The sequence below is a fragment of the Plasmodium gaboni genome, chromosome 13 (assembly GCF_001602025.1).
Source record: "Plasmodium gaboni strain SY75 chromosome 13, whole genome shotgun sequence".
Taxonomy (NCBI): domain Eukaryota; phylum Apicomplexa; class Aconoidasida; order Haemosporida; family Plasmodiidae; genus Plasmodium; species Plasmodium gaboni.
Window position 1 is genome coordinate 1834872 of NC_031493.1, and position 19112 is coordinate 1853983.

Here is a 19112-nt window from a genome sequence, read left to right on the forward strand (position 1 = left end):
CAATTTTTTTATTTTAATATGTTCCTTCGAAAAATATGAAATCGGGCGATAAAACAAACCAAAAAGTATATTTCCTATTATAATAATTCATTAAATATATATATATATATATATTTTTCTTCCTTGTATTATGATTTAAGGATAGAAAATAATATTTCTTTCGGCAGCAATATAAAGAACATGTATTTTACATGGTAAAAATAACTCCTACATATAACCATTTTTATGAATATGTAATATGGTCTCTATCCTTGTGGAGGAATACATATATAAATAATTTTATGTTAAAAAGATGAGTATTAGTTTATCATAATATATGTAGATATTTCAACATATTGTTTTTAAATAATCATTATTGTAAAAAAAAAAAAAAAAAAAAAATTTACATATTATATAATATACATATATATATATTAATTAATTAGTAGGAAAATAATATTAAAAGATATTCAGAAGTAATACCAACAAATTCATCATATATATTATATATTTATAGTTCTTTTTTCCAAGTATTAATCATGGATATTTAGTTATATTTTTTTTTTTATTATATATAATATAGAAACATTAGGTCCCAAATAAAGAAATGACATAAAAAAGAAAAATTTTTTTTTTTAAATGTTTATAATTAAATATATAGTTCAATAATTTTTTTGATATATATTTTTAAAAAATATACGTGGAATAAATTTACAAAATAGAAGGAATAGAGTAAGCATAAAAATATTTTCAATTAAATATGAAAAAAAATATATATATAAATCTTATTTATACATATGATATAATTATATATATATTAATATATATATTATATATATATATATGCATAAAAAAATATTAATATATATTATAATATATATAATAATATTATTATATTATATAACATCTGATTATAATTAAGAACATTTTAAGAAAATTGTAATATGTGGAATGAAACAATAACCTGATATTTTATAAATTTTAATGAAGAATTAATAATTAACAAGGTATAAAATGAATGGAGAATTTTCTTTATCAAAAGGATATATATATATATATATTTTATTTTTTTTTATTAATTTTTTATGTACCTTTTAACAAATAAGATTAAATATGATTATTAATTTTTCAAGTGAAGAAAAAAAGTAAAAAGTTAAATATTAAATTATTCCATACAAAATATATATATATATTATATTATATTATATATAATATATAATGGAAGAAAAAAATAAATATATATATTTATATATATAGAAGTAAAAACTAAATTAAACATATAAAATTTCCTATTTTGAGAAAAGATATTTTTATGTGTTATGGTTAAAAGATGAGAAAAACGTCTGTAAATAAAAAAAGAAAAGGAAGTGATAAATCTTCTTCAAGAAAAAATAGTTTACAAGAAACATTCGACACAAATAGTTCTATTAACGAGAAAGCGCATGATAGTTTAAATGATGAAGCAACTAATTTAGAAAAAGCGGAAGAAAGTACAAAGAATTTAAATGAAATAAATAATAATATAAAAAATGAAGATGATGAGGAGGATATAAAATTTTTAATTGAACATATAGATTTTAAACACTTTTGTAATATAAAAAAGAAGGAAAGTGCGCATTGTAAGAATAAAAAAAATGATGATAATATAAATGATGATAAAATAAATAATAGTAATAGTAATAGTAACCATTGTAAGAATAATAATATTAATGATGATATGGAATATAACAACAATCCTTTAAAGATCATTGGAAAAACATATGATTATTTAAGAAGAAAAAATTTTAAATCAGTACATTTAAAGAAATTAGAAAATTATCAATATTTTGAAAAAATATTATGGCCTTATTATAATATGTATGATAAATTCTATGAATTAAATAATAACAACATATTTTTTCATCCGAATGATGAATTAAATAATAAAACGAATGTACATTTAAAACATTTATTATCTATCGTAATATTTCTTTGTTATAAATATGAAGAAAAGGGGAAGCATGAAATCTGGGAACAATTAATATATAATAAAATTGATGAATTTGAAAAATTAGTATATAATGAAAAGAATGGTTTAAATGGAAATACAAATATTTTTAATATTGATGAGAAATATAATTTATATAAAGAATTTCTTATAGAAAAATTTAATAATTTATTTTTTAATACACTCAAGTTAATAAATTATAATTTTGTTATCAGTGAATTTTTATCATTTCATTTGAAAAGTAACAATGATGAAATATTGTTGGAGAATTTGAAAAGATATAGAGAAAAATTATTTAAATTAAATTTTTTAGAAAAAAGTTATATATTACAATTTTTTATTAATATTTATTCTAGTATAGATAAGAAATTTCTTTTTAAATTGTGTGTAGATTTATGTAATCCATTTATATGGATATATATTAATGAAACATATTTAAATAACTTTCTATTTAAAACAAATGAGGATGCAAAGTTGTTATATAATAATATATTAAATGTTATGAAAAGGAAATATCACAATTATGAAAATTATGATCTTTTATCAATATATACTAGTAACTGTATTTTGGATACTCAAGAAGAGGAACAAAATATTCGAAATCATGATAAGAAGAAAAGGAGAAAATCATCTACAAAAATTAATGATAGTATTCAAAATGAAGAAAACAAATTTTCTTATGATGAAAATGTTATATTATTTATAAATAAAAATGCATTTTTCTACAACCTTATAAATTATTTTCTATTAGTTTTAGATTATGTAGAAAGAAATAATTTCGATGATGTAAATGATACAGATATTTTATCGGATACATCAGATGGTGAGAATGTATTTGACAAAATGAATATTTTTGAAAATGATGATGATATATTATATACTTTTGATGATAATAAAAAAATTGGTACACAACTATTAGAAAAATTAAAAATAATAAATGAAAATATCACAGAGGAAGATAATACAATTTCATATTTAGAAAATATGGATATGCTACAGAAATGTGAAAACAAAATTTATGATGAAAAGTATAATAAGAATACAAATGTGTCCTTTAATTTTGAGTTACAAAATAAAGAAGAAAATATTATAAATGATTATAAATATTTTTCTAGTGAAGATGATTTATATCAGTATAATGAATATAATAATAATAATAATAATAATAATGAACATTATATGAAAGATGAAATATTAAATATATTTTCAAAATATGAAAAAAAAGTTAAAGATATGAATAATAAAGTATATATATATAGAAAAAATAAAGTTCCAAAAAAAGATACATGTACACAAAATAATAATAAATATATTTTATTATTTATTGAAAAGTGTATTGAGTTTTTTATCGATTTATTAAGTCAACTTTATTCTAGACGAATATTATATATCTTTTTAAAATATTTTAATGTATATATTTATTGTAAAATATCGAAATTGAATAAACACAACAGGCAATTCAAAGAATTAATAAAATTGTTTAAATATTATATGGAAATGTATATAGACAATTTTTCAGGGAATCCATTAACATATTTGGAAATTAATAATGAACATTATAAAAACTTTGAGTCCTTCCAAATATTTTGTTATAAATATTATAAGGATCATAATATTTTAAAAAATTATTATTTAAAATCTGTTTATGTGATGGACAAAAAAAAAGAAATGTGGGAAAATCTAACCAAATTAGATCACAATGTGTTATCTTTTTTATGTCAAAATTTGAAATATGTAATCAAAATGGATACATATATTGAGGATGATGAAAGTATAAGTGAACCGAAAAAAAAGGCGAGCATCACCAGTGATACACATATGAATGATAATAATAATAATATTAATAATATTAATAATATGAATAATATGAATAATAATAATATTAATAATAATAATAATAATAGTAGTAGTAGTAGGGGGGGGAAAAAAGGAAGAAAGGGGAATAATAAAAGAAATGAAGAAAAAATAGAAAAAAAACTTGAAAGTAAAGTGGAAAAAAATTCAGAAGAATATAACTCCTACAATAAAAATAAATATAATTATTTATTTAATCATTTAAATATATTTCATGAAAAGAAGAAAATATTTTATATTATATTATTAATTGAAAATTTAAGTTTTAAGAAAAACATATTTGAAGAAATTGAAAAAAAATGTGACTATCCAAATGAAATGGATTTATTTGATAATATATTAATAGATTCTAATGAAGACATAAAAAATAAAACTAATGAAAAAAACAAAAAAAAAAAATATATACTTTATACAAAACCATTATTTAAATTAAATTTACAATATTTATGTATAAATGATTATATTTTTAGAATATATAATTTATTCAAATTACAAAGTTATTATGATATAAAGAAAAATATTTTAGAATATGTTTATGAAACGAATCCAAAAAATAAAAAGGTAAATGAAAGTACTATATTAAAATATGTATATGAAATTGATGATGATAATATAGATTATCATAATATGAATGAAAAAGAATATAAAAAAAATTATTATAATAATGACGATAAAGATAATTATCAATTATCTAATATTGTAGATAATGTAAATAATATGACGAAAAAAAGAAAATCTAATAATGATATAGAAGAAAATGATGTTATTCTTGATGATGATAATCATATAAATAAAAATATATATAATGAATATCAATTAAAATCTATTATTGTTGATATTAACAAAATTGAAAATACCTATTTTGCCAATGAAAGGAGAATGAGTAATAAAATTGATTCATTCAAAATTATTAATGTTGATGATGATAATAAAAAAGTGACTGCAGAAATAATTATTGATTTAAGATATAAACAATATGAAAGAATAAAAAATGAATGGAATATGATTAGATCTTCTGATATATTATTTCTTGTTTCTGTGAGAAATTATAGTAACTTATATAAAAATAAATTAAATGTTATAAATGATAATGATATGAAAAAATTATTAGGTATTAATTATGTTAGAGGTTGTGAAGTAGTAAAATATGCTAATATGGGCAATGATGATGAAGATATTAATAGTAAAAAATGTACTTTAAAAAAAATTACAGTATATTTAGATTATATACAATATCAAAAAGATATTCTAAATAATCCAGACATATATGAATCCTTTAATCTTTTAATAAGAAGAAAACAAAAGGAAAATAATTTCTATTACATTCTAAATAATATTAAGACATTAATTCTCAATCCTGATGATGCAATAATACCTCATTGGGTGCATGACATATTTTTGGGTTACTGTGATAGTTCGATAAAATATTACGACGAAACATTGCAAAAGGTTTATCATCCTGATAAGGATGAAGAAATTGAAGAAGATGAAAGTGACAGTGATAATAACAGTGTTGAGTACCAAACGGGCAGCGACGATAATAATAATGATAATATTAATGATGAGGACAAAACTGATAGTGATAATATTACAGATAATGATGCTCGTAATAACTATAATAATTCAAACGCAAGCGATGTTTTATCAAATGATGATGAGATACAATCATCCAAATCTTTAATTAAAAATAAGTATTTTTACAATAAAGCTCTTTTGAATTTTATAAAAAGAAATGTAGATGATATTAATTACTTGAATACCTTTTTGAATATAGGACATATACTTAAAACGACAAATGTTGGATATATGTGTGTGGATTTGTCTTATATGAACATATTAAATGATAATAATTTTAATGTACATGATTTTTTAAATGAATATATTGAACCACTTTATTTAAGTTATGTACCAATAAAATATGAACACGAAAAGGATTGTATGAAACGAAATGTCTTAGAAAAAAATATTATAGAAAGTTTATTTTATCATATTTGTGTAATCAATAAATATAAAATTGATGACACTAATTTTGTGTCAAAGTTTGTAACAAATATTGATCTTGTATATGAATGTCATAATAATTTTTTTGTATTCCAATTTGAATTTAAGGAAAAGAAATATTTTTTAATTTTTAATAATTTTTTATGTAAAGAGCAAAATGAGAAAAATGTCGTGGAGCAAGTTGAAGAGAATCAGTATGAAGATGGTTCCACACAAAAAAAAAAAAAAATAATAAATAATAATAATAGGAATATACCAAATAAAACAAAAAAGAAAAAAAATAATAATGAAGTTATTAATGGTGATCATTATGATAAACATAATTATGATAATAATATCCATAATGATGATGATAAGAGTGAAGCAACCCTTGATAACATGACACAAAAAAATAACAACAAATGTGTTATCATTAAGGATCAGAACAAAATAAAGAATATTTATCATAAAGTTATAGAAGATTCCATAAAATATATAAGAATTAAAGATGGCATATATCGATTACAAAATAAAATATATGAAGATCCAAATTATCCTTTAGAAGGATTGTTAATACATACACAAAAAAAGAATAGCACAAATGTAAAATACATAAATAATGAGAAAAAAAAAGAAATTATTAAGAAAAATATATATTACACTGAAAGACAAATAGAATGTATAAAGAGTGGTATATATAAAGGAATAACTATCATTGAAGGGGTTCCAGGTAGTGGTAAGACTAGTATCTTAAATAAAATTATTAATATATTATTTAATAATAAAAAAAACGAAAAAATACTTATTTGTACCCATAGTAATAGTTGCTTAAATTATATTTTTAATTTATTAGTAAAAGAAAATGTAATTCATCAAAAATATTTATGTAGAGTTGGAATGGGGGAAGTAGATTCTGAAAATTTTATAAATGAATATGAAATTATGAATGATAAGTTAAGTAAACAATATAATATGAAAGATGAATATATGAACACCTATGAACTTAATAATATATATAATTATGATGATGAAAATTTTAATTTTTCTAAATATGGAAGAATAAATTATATGTTAGATTTAAGACAAAAATTATTAAATGATGTTAATTTATTATCAGAATCATATAATAACCAAAAAATATATAATTGTTTAACTGCTAATCAATATTATGAAAGATATGTTAAAAAAAGAATTTACTTATATTTTCAATTTGTATATCTTTTTAAAAATAAATTTAACAATGAAGAAAAGAAGGTGGATGAATTTTTTAATTTATATTTATCATCCTCTCTTGAAGATTATGATATATATAACTTATTTTTATGTCCTAAGATATATGTTCACAATCATGAAGATAATAATATAGATGAATTGTTATGGAAAAATTATAATATGGAAGAAAATAATAATTGTAAGAATATTAAATGTATGGATCTATTAAAAGATGATGAACCATATTTTTATTTGATACATCCAGAAAAACAATTAAAGGTATTAAATCTAAGTATATATAATATATTATTTCCTTTTAAAAAGTATATAAATTTAAAATTAAAAGGAATATCAGTTCAAACGTATCTAGAGAATAAGAGCAAATTATATGAAAATAAAAAAGGAGAATATAATTTACAGGTTCAAGATAAAATTGTGGAAAATAATTTTATATCAGATGAAAATCATGTTACAAATGGAGTAATCAATATGGATTATGATAATAATGATAATAATATTAACAATGATGATGTATTAAATGATAATTCGCGTAGTAACAATAAAAATAGTGTTGATATAGCTCAAATAAATCATTTAGAGGATAATGATAAAAATGAAAACATTTTGAAAAAAAATAAAAACACAAATCATCCTTATATAAATGAACATGTAGACGAAAATCATTTACATATTCAATTTCACCAGGGTGAAGATGATTTATATGTAAGTAAATATTATTTATCAAAATTATTTAAAAATTTCGAACATTTAAAAGATTGTAGAGCATTTGAAGTTTTAAGAAATCAAAGAGAAAGATGTACTTATATTATTGCTAAGCTAGCTAGAGTAATTGCAATGACATGTACACATGCTAGTATTAATAGAAGTAAAATAGCAAAACTACAATTTTATTTTGATAATATTATAATAGATGAATGTACACAAATAACAGAAAATGATACGTTTTTACCTTTATTACTTCAAGAAAATAGATATTATAAAAGTAAATTAAAAAGAATTATATTTGTTGGAGATTCAAATCAATTACCACCTATAATAAAAAATAAATACATCAAAGATTTTGCTAATTATGAACAATCTTTATATAAGAGATTTTTAAGATTAGATTTACCATCTATATATTTAAATGAGCAAGGTCGTATGAGAAGTGAAATATGTAATATCTATAAATATTTCTATAGTAAATATAATATCGAAATATCTAATTTAGAATGTATATATAAAGAGAATTTTGTAAAATCATTCAATCCGGGTTTTACATATACATATCAGTTTATACATGTACCTTCTGAAGAATATTCTCCTATACCCTATTTTTATCAAAATTTATTAGAAGCTGAAATGACGGTTGCAATATATATGTATATGAGATTAATAGGATATCCAAATGATGTAATAACTATTTTAACAACATATAATGGTCAAAAAGAATTAATATTAGATATATTAAAAAAAAATTGTATGTATAATAAGTTAATAGGTATGCCTAAAAAAGTAACAACTGTTGATAAATATCAAGGAAAACAAAATGATTATATTATATTATCTTTAGTAAGATCAAGAAGTATAGGATATATGAAAAATATTAAAAGATTAATTGTAGCTTTTTCTCGAGCAAGATTTGGTTTATATGTTCTTGGTAATTACAATTTGTATAAGAAAGCCTATGAATTTAAAAAGCCTCTATATTTTTTTAAAAAAAATAAATTACAATTATCTTTACATTTAAATGAACATTATTTAAACACAACACATAGACATATTGAAAATACTTCGAATAATTCATCTTTAATTATAAATGATCTCAACCATTTTTACACAATTATATATTCCTTATTAAATTATCAATTGCAACAGCCGAAAAAATGATATCAAAGAAAAGGGAAATCAAAAGTTAAGTTATTCTAAATATATATATATATATATGAACATTTTCTTTTTAATACATTAGTTCTTTTTTATATATTATATATATTATTATCACATTTTTAAATACAATTCAAATTTACTAATATATATATATATTGTTCCTTTTTAAAATTTTATATAAATATAATTCTATATATTTCAAGATACGAAATATAAGTAGAATTAAAAATGTATCTATTTAAAACTATATATATGTATGTTTCTTTAAATATACTTTGTTTACTCACTTTAATACATACATATATATATATATATATATATATATTATATATATATATTTATCATTTTAGTTAATTTTTAAAAATAATTTTTAAGAAAAATTTACACTTTTATTAAAATTTATATGAAACCTTTTTAGCTTTATTCTTTTTGACAATCATGTTAAATTAATAAATATATTATATTATTACATATTAGTAATATAATTATTACGATGGTACTTATACATATATATATAATATATATTATGTTATTCTCAAAATTGATAAGTATTTAACTTTTTTTTTATACATAATATTATATATATATATTATTTTTTATACTTTTGTAAATTAACATAAAATATATTTATAATATTAAAAGGTATATATATATATATATATATTATATATATTTTCTTTCTTTCATATTATTTTAAATAATTTAAACAGTAATAGGAAGAAGAAAAATAAGGTTATAGGGAATAATGTAAAAAATCATAGTACAATATATAATATATTATGTATTATATAAATATATATATATATATATATATATATATATAATGTTTTATATTTATCAATAAAGGACCTTTGCGGTTTCTTTTATCCACATAAAATAATAATATTTATTATATTTTTTATTTTATTTTATTTTATTTTATTTTATTTTTATCTCATTTATTATATTATATTATTTTATTTATTTTTTTTTATTATATATTCTTTTAAGCATTGTTTAAAAATAAAAGGAAAAAAAGATGGAAATTACATGTGATAATGAAAATAGTAATAAAAATGAGAAAGAGAAAAATATAATTTCATCTACTTATTTAAATGATAAGGATAAATCGATAGATAGTGTATTTGAAGAAAGTGAAATAATACAAAATAATACAAATGATGATAATTCTTTAATGAATGATGACATAAAGTTTTATGATGTTAATGGTATAGATGATATGAAAGAAAACGAGGAAAATGTTTTCCTTTTTAATGAAGAAGAATATTGTGAACAATTTTTAATGAGAAGTGATCAAAATGTATCACAATATGAAGAAGTATATAATTCTTATACAGATGATGATTTGGAGAAATTTTTTGAAGATAAAGAAAATAATGATAATTCTATAAATAATAATTCAGTGGAAAATAACATACATATCTTACAAAATGATATAACAATAAATAAAGATGTTATGAAATCTTCATTTGAAAATAATACATTAATTTATAAAGATAATCAATCATCTTATATTGAACAAAAAAATAATGTTATTGGTACATTCGAAATAACCAATAATAATATACAAAATAATGAAAATAGTGAAAGTGAAAATACAAATAAAAATAATGATGATATTACATATATTAAAAATGAAAAAAAATCTTTTGAAGAAAATTCTGTTCATATAATTGAACAGGAGACTCTAAATGAAGGTTGTACTGATACTAGAGATTTAAGTAATGAAGAACATATTATGCTATCTTTAAATAGTATGGAAACGAATAATTTTATAGATAATAAACCACCTTGTGATGATGATCACAAAGAGGATAGCAAAAATATGTTTTTGAGTGAAGGAGAACATGAACATGTTGCAAAAGGGGAAGTAGAAAGAAAAGAAGAAATAGAAAGAAATGATAATGAAGAAAATGAAGAAAATGAAGAAAATGAAGAAAAGGGAGACCATAAAAATAATAACACAAATGAAAACATAAATATATCACAAGGAGACCATAAAAAGGAATGTACTAATGATATGAATAGAGAGCAAAAGTATATTCTTGATAATAAAAATGAAATGGATTATGAATTAAGTGATAAAAATATAGAAAAGAGTAAGCTAATTAAATCTGATTTAAATAATTTTGAGGAACAGAATAATTCCCAATATATTAATGAAAAAGTAAAAGATAATGAATCTAATATTGATAATGATATACATATAAAAGAAGATATAAAAAATATCGAATTTGATTATGATGACGATGATGAAGATTTGAAAAGTGAAAAATTTAATAAGAAATTAGATATTTTAAATTATTTTGAAAATAATGAAAATCAAGATAATATAAATAATTCCAAATTTTTATTAAAAAAAAAAAAAGTTAATGAGGATCAAACAAATACATTATGGTATAAACATAAAAGACACTTTTTTATTTTCACATTTTCTGGAAAACCTGTATTTACAAGATATGGTAATGAAGAAAATTTAACAAGCTTTTTTGGAACCTTATTGGCTATTTTATCTAAAGTTGAAACATTTAATTTTAATGATATAAATATTGATAATAATAAATCTAATAAAAAAACAAATGGATTAGCTCCAAAAAAAAATACGTTAAAATATATTATTAGTAATAATACGAAAGTGGTATTTTTAGATAAAGAAGTTTTATATCTTGTTTGTATTTCTAAAGTAAATGAAAGCATTAATTATATAATGAATATCCTGAATTATATATATTCACAAATTATTTCCTTATTAACAAAAAGTATTGATAAATCATTTCAAATTAAACCTTCATTTGATATAAGATATTTATTAGATGGAGCAGACTTATTAATGTGTAATTTAATATCTTCATGTTCAAAAAATTTATATTCCTTATTAGATGGATTTGAACCTTTACCTTTAAAACCAGATTATCGTAATAAAGTACATAATCTTATATCCTCTTTTAAAATCAGCAATGTCTTACTCTCCTTTTTAATTATAGATGATAAAATTATAGGTTTGTCATTATCAAAATATACATTAAATTCTATGGATATTATTATTATTATTAATATGATAACATCTATGAAATCATTTAAAAATGCGGAATCATGGACCCCTATATGTTTACCGATATACAATCCAAAGTGAGTTTATAAAAAAAATGGAACACTATATATTTATGTATATTGAAATATATTTAACATATTATATAATATGTCATATTTTTACATTTATTATATTTCTTTTTGTCATATTTCTTTTTCTTAGCTTGTTCTTGTATGCTTACATAAATTATATTAAGAAGAAGATATGTTGCGTTTATATTTGCTCTCATGCTTCTTCTCGGGATTTTTTCCATCTTTCAAGGCATACATCCATGATTGAATCGGTTAGTAAAAAATAAATAAATAGTATACACACATTTAAATAAATATATATATATATATATATATATATATATTTATTTATTTATATATATATATATTTTTATATATATGTTTATTTCCTTTTAGACATTAATCAGTACCGGTTGCTATGATGAAATAGTAAAGGCGTCAAACAATGCACCCTTTGCATTACCACAAATTCCTGGGATAGATATTATACACTTATGTTATTACATTCCATACTTAAAACAATATTATAGTTCGAAAATTAGTAATGAAAAGATAAAAAGAATATTCAGGGTATACCAAAAATGTGATGATATAATGAAGGATTGTAAATTACCTACACAGATTTATATAGAAAGTGAGTATGAGAAATTTTATTGTATTAAAACGAATCTATATCATTTATATTTATCTGTTCCTTTCTATGTAATAATTAATGATGAAAATATTAATGAAATTTTAAAAATTATTTCAACACATCATAAAGAGATATTTATTAATAATATAAAACAAATAACATCTTGATAATATTTACTTTTAAATAATATTGATTATTTTTTTATATTTTTTCCTTTTTTAAGGATATTATATAGACTATTAATAATAACATTTATATTTGTGCATAAACACATATATATATATATATATATATATATATATATATATATATTTGAATATTTTGATGAATATATTATATTTATTATATAAATATATTAATTCTATAGAATCAATTTTTTCCTGTTGTCTTATTTTTTATATATTTTTTTTTTTTTTTTATCGTTTGACTTTTATATATACACATATTAATATGGGTATGTGTAAGTTCATTTTAGTTTATTATTTTTTTTTAATGATAATTATAAGACGTAATTTATTTTATAATTTCTATACATAAATATGTATTATAACAAATTAATAATTCATATACTAAATTATATATTAAATGAATTTATTTAACAAATAAAAAATAAAAATATAATACATAAAAATGGATGACAAGATATATATACAAATATATAGCTAATGGAATAGATCTATCACAGATTTTTTTACTTCATTTGTATATATATATATATAATATAACAAAATATATATCGGAATGTACATAAAAAGATATGTATTGTTTTAAAATATTTGAGTTTACAAAGGCATATTTTATTATTATAAAGTGGAAAGATTTTTAAATTTACAAATTGCATATGTTTTATTAAATATATATATATATATTTATGTTTGTATGTCTATACCCATCTGTCATTGAATTTTTTAATTACATATAAATAAAATATAATTTTTTTTTTACTATAAATTTTTTCATTTCGATCTTCTATTGAGGCATCATGTAAGATATCAATTGCTTCCATTAACTCAAAATATAATTTATTAAGAATTTTTAATTTGTTTATTTCAAAAAGACATTGTTTTGACAAGCTTCTTAAGGTTTTATTTCCCCCTAAGAGATTAAAATGAATATTTCCTTCTTCTTTTATACGCAAAAAATCACTTAACAATAAATCATATTCATCTGTATGAAATGTTAAAACTCCAGTATATTGTGGAAGTATAAAACTATCAATTAATCTCCTATATAACGATCTACGTTGTTGTCCTTTTTTTTTTAAATCTTCAATAAAATTTTTATATTTAATTATTTGTTTCAATGTAATTATTTGATGAGCTGTAATATAAAATAGATTCATAATTTCTGCTTTTCTGAATTCATATAATTTTTGTTGCAGATTTCGTATAGTAGGTTCATTAATATCAAAATTAAATACATTTTTTACAAACATTTGAAATTTGTCTTTTAATAGTTTAATGTTTTTTTGTTCATCTAATAATATTTTATTCACATTTAATAAAATAGGATGATTATTTATATCATCTTGTGTTTCTCCTTCTAACGTTTGCATAGATCTTTTATTTTCTGACTTTGCTTCATTCAATATATATAAAAATATAGCTAATATACATTTCAAATCTCCATTAAGAGCTTTATTTAACTTCACAAAAGATCTATGCACTTCTGAATCTATAGTCGATTTTGTTATTCTAAGCATATCATTAATTAAAAAAAGCAGAGTATCAATATTAAGAGTATAATAATTTTTTCCTAAACTTAATTGTTCTAAATAATTCATATATAATACGTTATTTAGTCTTTCTTCAAGTATTAGCATTGCATTAATTTGAAACATAAGTAAAAAGTTATTAGCACTTCGAAAATAAACTAAAGGCATTCTAACAACAATCAAATGTAAATATTTAATATATCTTTGTAATTTTATAAATTCAGAAGTTAAATGTAATAACTTCCCATGGTGTAGAGTAACTTTTTTATTTATACTTGATTTTATATCATCTGAAACAAATTCTATATTAGTTTCAAAGGAAATGTTAGTTAAATAATCCGAAACACATTTACCATTAACCATTAATTGTCCATTAGCATTAATATTTAAGTCCATATTGTTTCCACACATTAATCGTAATAACCTTATATCATTATATGATATAGATTTATATAATGATCGTAATATTGTGTTCATACTTCGAAGTGAATCATTGTTATATACGTTTACCTCACTCTCAAATGTTTTTAATACATTATAAGTAGTTTTATATAATTCTTTTTCTTTTTTCAGTTCTTTATCATAATTCCACAGAACTAATTCATCAACTAATTCAGGAAATATTTCTCTTAAATTTTCACATCCATGCCCTACTACACCTTCAGGGATATTTATTTCACCTCTATTATATTGATGTTCTACTTCTTTAATATTAGAACCTAATGTATTTACAATATTATCATCTGTGTAGGTAAATACCTCAGCTAGTTTTCTATTCCATTCTATCTTTGAATAATCAAAAAAGTAAGTATCAGGATAACTATAAAGTAAAAAAATAAAAATAAAATAATATAAATATATATATATATATATATATATATATTTTATATATATGTAAGTTATGTATATTAATAACAATAGACATTTTATTAAGATTAACAAAAAATATACATATGTATTAATTCTATTTTTATTATTTCTTTTTTTTTTTTTTTTTTTAAATTAAATTAATAAATAGAATACTTTTTTATATTTGGTAGTAGACTAATAAATTGTATTTTTATATTTACTCTCTCCACCTAAACAAAATTGTATTAAAAAAAAAAATAAAAATAATATATATGTTGTGAAGAATATTATTATGTTTATAATAATAATATTTATTATTATTAATTTTGTTTTTTTCTTTTTTGTTATATCATTTTATGTATAATTATTTTACCAAAGTATGCAAGTAACAAAGTACAACCCAGAAAACTCTCATTGGAGAAAATATTATGGTTCAAATAAAAAATATATATATATATATATATATATATTATATCAAATCGTATATAAATTACAATAGAGCATTATTTAAAACAAATTACATTTCATTATTCATTATATTATTGTACAACATGTTTATTTATTTTCACTTTTTTTTTTTTTTTTTTATTTTCTTTTTTTCAGGACTTCTTTATATAATTTATTAAAAATCAATAAGCATCTTTATATTATTATTCTTTATACATTAAATATAGGAGATACAAAAAATTTTATAAAAAAAAAAAAAAAAATAAAATAAGAAATCCTGTCAAAAATAATAAATCTATATATATTTTTTTAAGTGTCGAATTATTATAATTCCTTTTTTAGATAAATATGGTTTAGTCCATTTTTGATTTTCTATATTAAAAAATTATTTTATTTATTATTTTTTTCGAATTATATATTCTTCATTATTATTTATAATTTTAATTTTTAATAAATGATTATATTTTTTATAAAATTTTATATATCTATCAGAACCCATGCAAATATGAAAAATATATATATATATATATTATCAAAATGGTTTTATTATTATTTTTTTTTTTTTTATTGTCCACATAGTAGTACGCATAAATATCCTACGAAAAAAGGAACAACCCACATCCAAATATAATATATATATATAGAAATATTTTACATTTTATAAATTGATATAAATAATTAAACAAATAATAAAAATATTATATTTTATAAATAAAATAAGAATACATATTTTTATAATTTTTTATATGTAAATTTTATTTAAATATTTTAATTTAATATAATCAAGAAATAAGAAATATTTGTTAGCATGTTGCATTTTCCTTTAAGGATGTAAATATAAGTATATATAGAAGAAATATAAATATATATTATATGTATATATTTTGAACTATAAAGAACAATTAAATTTTATATAAAAAATGAAGTATTAATAGTTGAAAAGACTAAAAGCATATTATATTAGAAAAATAAAAAAAAAAATATATAAATATTTATATTATATTTCTTTCATTAAAGACTTCATGAAATATATATATATAATACCATACAACAATACAATAAAATATTATAATTATAATAAAAAAGACTTGACTATTATATAACCAAGTAATTGTCAATTATAAATATATAAATATAAATATATATATTTTATGTGGTTTATATATAATATATATATTTTAAGAGATATTATATTTTAATGGGAATAATATATATGTTTATATAATAAAGTGCAATTTAAAAATTTTTATTATCTAAATATAAACAACATATATATATATATATATATATATATCTTTATAATTTTTTGTTGCCATATTATTATTCAATAGTCGTTATGTATATTTTTAAAGTATCACGCAAAATATGATTTTATATATTTATTATAGAACATATAAACTATATAATTTTATATATAATCTTTTATATTTACAAAAATCAGATTGAATTGAAGATATACTAAAAGTTTCATAATAATAAAAAAAATATATTAAAAATCAAATAAAAGAAAAAGGGTAAAATGAGAACAAAAATTATATTAATTATAAAAAAAAAAAAATAAATAAATAAAATAATATACACAAATATATACATAAAAAATATAATTGGGTAAACAAATCCTTTTTTATAAAATAAGTTCATTATAAAAAAGGTGACATATTCAAATTATGATGTATTTAAAAAAATTATGTAAAAATTAATAACTTTGACATTGTTAAAAATTTTTTTTTAAAATTTTTTTCATTTTATTTTATTTTATATTATTTTATTTATTTATTTTTTTAATTTATTTCTTGTGTTTTGTTTATATTATATAACAATTGTTCTGTATATCAGAATATATAATTCTGTTAATAGATATTACCTTTTCTTTTATTATAAAAACAAGGGAGATAAATATTAAAATCATTATAAATAATGATCCTACTTATAAATAATATATATATATATATATATATATATATATATTTTAATTGAAATACATAGGTAAATGACAGCAGCCATTTAATTTGTATCAATGTATTTTATTTTAATATGCATATAATATATATATATATATATATATATATATATACATATATATTATATTACTTTTAATATTCAAACAAAACAGCTAGCTTTTCATTATGCTCAATATCATATAATTCTTCATTTTCTGAACTTTCGAGCGGTTGAAACATTTTATTTCTTTGTACTTTCCAAATTTTCCATGGTTTATGATCTAACCAATCCTTCTTAATTATATTAATATATTTTTCAAACCATTTTCTTTTTTCTTCTTTCCATGTTTCCCATACTGTACATTGTTTATTATTCATATAACTTTCTTTTTCTTTTACCCAATCTAACCATTCGATGTCTTCTTGTATAGATAATTCTTGCCATTTCAGTTTGTTTTCATTTTGTACAGGCGTATATTGATTTACCCACATATCATCACCTTCAAAATTCCAATCTCTTTTTTTCCATCCATTTAAACCATTCCATTTATTAGATTTCCATACACTCCAACGTTTCATTTGTTTTTGTTTTAAACTACTTTCTGCTGTTCTCATAAATTCTCTAAATTTTATTTCCATTTGTTTGGTCCACTCAGAGTCTATCAACTTTTCCCAATCGTCTTTTTTCCAATTTAACCAAAATTCCCATTTATCATGCATAAAATCTTCTTCCAAGTTATTAACATAAGCTAGCCAATTATTATATATTGTTGGAAACCATTCTTCCCAATCGTTAATTTTTTTATTTATGAATTTTCTTTTTTTTTCTTGTTCCAATTGCATAAACGATGCCCATTCTATTTCTGTATTTTTTTTCCATTCATTCCATGCTTTACTTTTACGTTCAAATATATTTAGTTTATGTCCTTCCATTTTATTTACATCTTTGTCATTATTTCCATATGCATTTAAACTATTATTTAAATCTTCTTCAGAATTTGTATTTTCACTTGAATGGTTATGTAAAAGATCTTGAGGAATTATATTTGTACTTAAATTGTTAAATAAATTTACACTTGTATTTGTATTTATATTTTCATAGTTATTTACATTTGAATGTTGATTAAAATTTTGCTCATTCATTTGTGTCACTTCTGACATATTATTATATGCCTTAGTTTTTGTTAGATTCATTTCTTGACTAGACATTTCATAAGATTCAATATTTTCTTCTAAGTAATGTGACATGTCATCTTTATCGTTTTCTATTTCTGATATAATTTTATGAACTTCTGTATCAACCATTTTATTTATATCATTAATCCAATTTTCTACTAGCTGTTTTTTTTTCTTTTTTTTTTCTTCTTCTGTAATATTTGGTTTTTCAAAAACAATTTCTATTTCATTTATTTCACTTCCATCATCTTCCAATCCTGCACTTCCTTTAAGTAATTTTACTCCTTCATCAAACAATTCTATTCCTTCTTCAAACTCTTGAACTTTTCCATGAGGTACCTCAATTTC

General features: G+C 19.0%; 4 protein-coding genes across 4 annotated transcripts in view; 2 read left to right on the forward strand and 2 right to left on the reverse strand.

The window, feature by feature from the left end:
* Positions 1 to 1309: 1309 nt before the first annotated feature.
* PGSY75_1352700 (putative P-loop containing nucleoside triphosphate hydrolase) lies at positions 1310 to 8902 on the forward strand (the record flags this gene model as incomplete). Its single annotated transcript, XM_018787559.1, has 1 exon — positions 1310 to 8902. One exon carries the CDS (start codon positions 1310 to 1312, stop codon positions 8900 to 8902), a length of 7593 nt encoding a protein of 2530 aa, XP_018640301.1.
* A 1018-nt stretch (positions 8903 to 9920) lies between these two features.
* On the forward strand, positions 9921 to 12805 carry PGSY75_1352800 (putative vacuolar fusion protein MON1; the record flags this gene model as incomplete). Its single annotated transcript, XM_018787560.1, has 3 exons — positions 9921 to 12031; positions 12156 to 12276; positions 12401 to 12805. 3 exons carry the CDS (start codon positions 9921 to 9923, stop codon positions 12803 to 12805), a joined length of 2637 nt encoding a protein of 878 aa, XP_018640302.1.
* Positions 12806 to 13521: 716 nt separating this feature from the next.
* Positions 13522 to 15616, reverse strand: PGSY75_1352900 (putative exported protein; the record flags this gene model as incomplete). Its single annotated transcript, XM_018787561.1, has 3 exons — positions 13522 to 15172; positions 15376 to 15431; positions 15575 to 15616. 3 exons carry the CDS (start codon positions 15614 to 15616, stop codon positions 13522 to 13524), a joined length of 1749 nt encoding a protein of 582 aa, XP_018640303.1.
* Positions 15617 to 17741: 2125 nt separating this feature from the next.
* The window catches only part of PGSY75_1353000 (tryptophan-rich antigen), a gene marked incomplete at both ends in the record, with an annotated part of 2322 nt that continues 951 nt past the window's right edge, over positions 17742 to 19112 (reverse strand). Inside the window, one exon of the mRNA XM_018787562.1 lies at positions 17742 to 19112. This exon is cut by the window's right edge and continues 636 nt beyond it. Within this exon, the coding sequence (XP_018640304.1) occupies positions 17742 to 19112 (1371 nt within the window).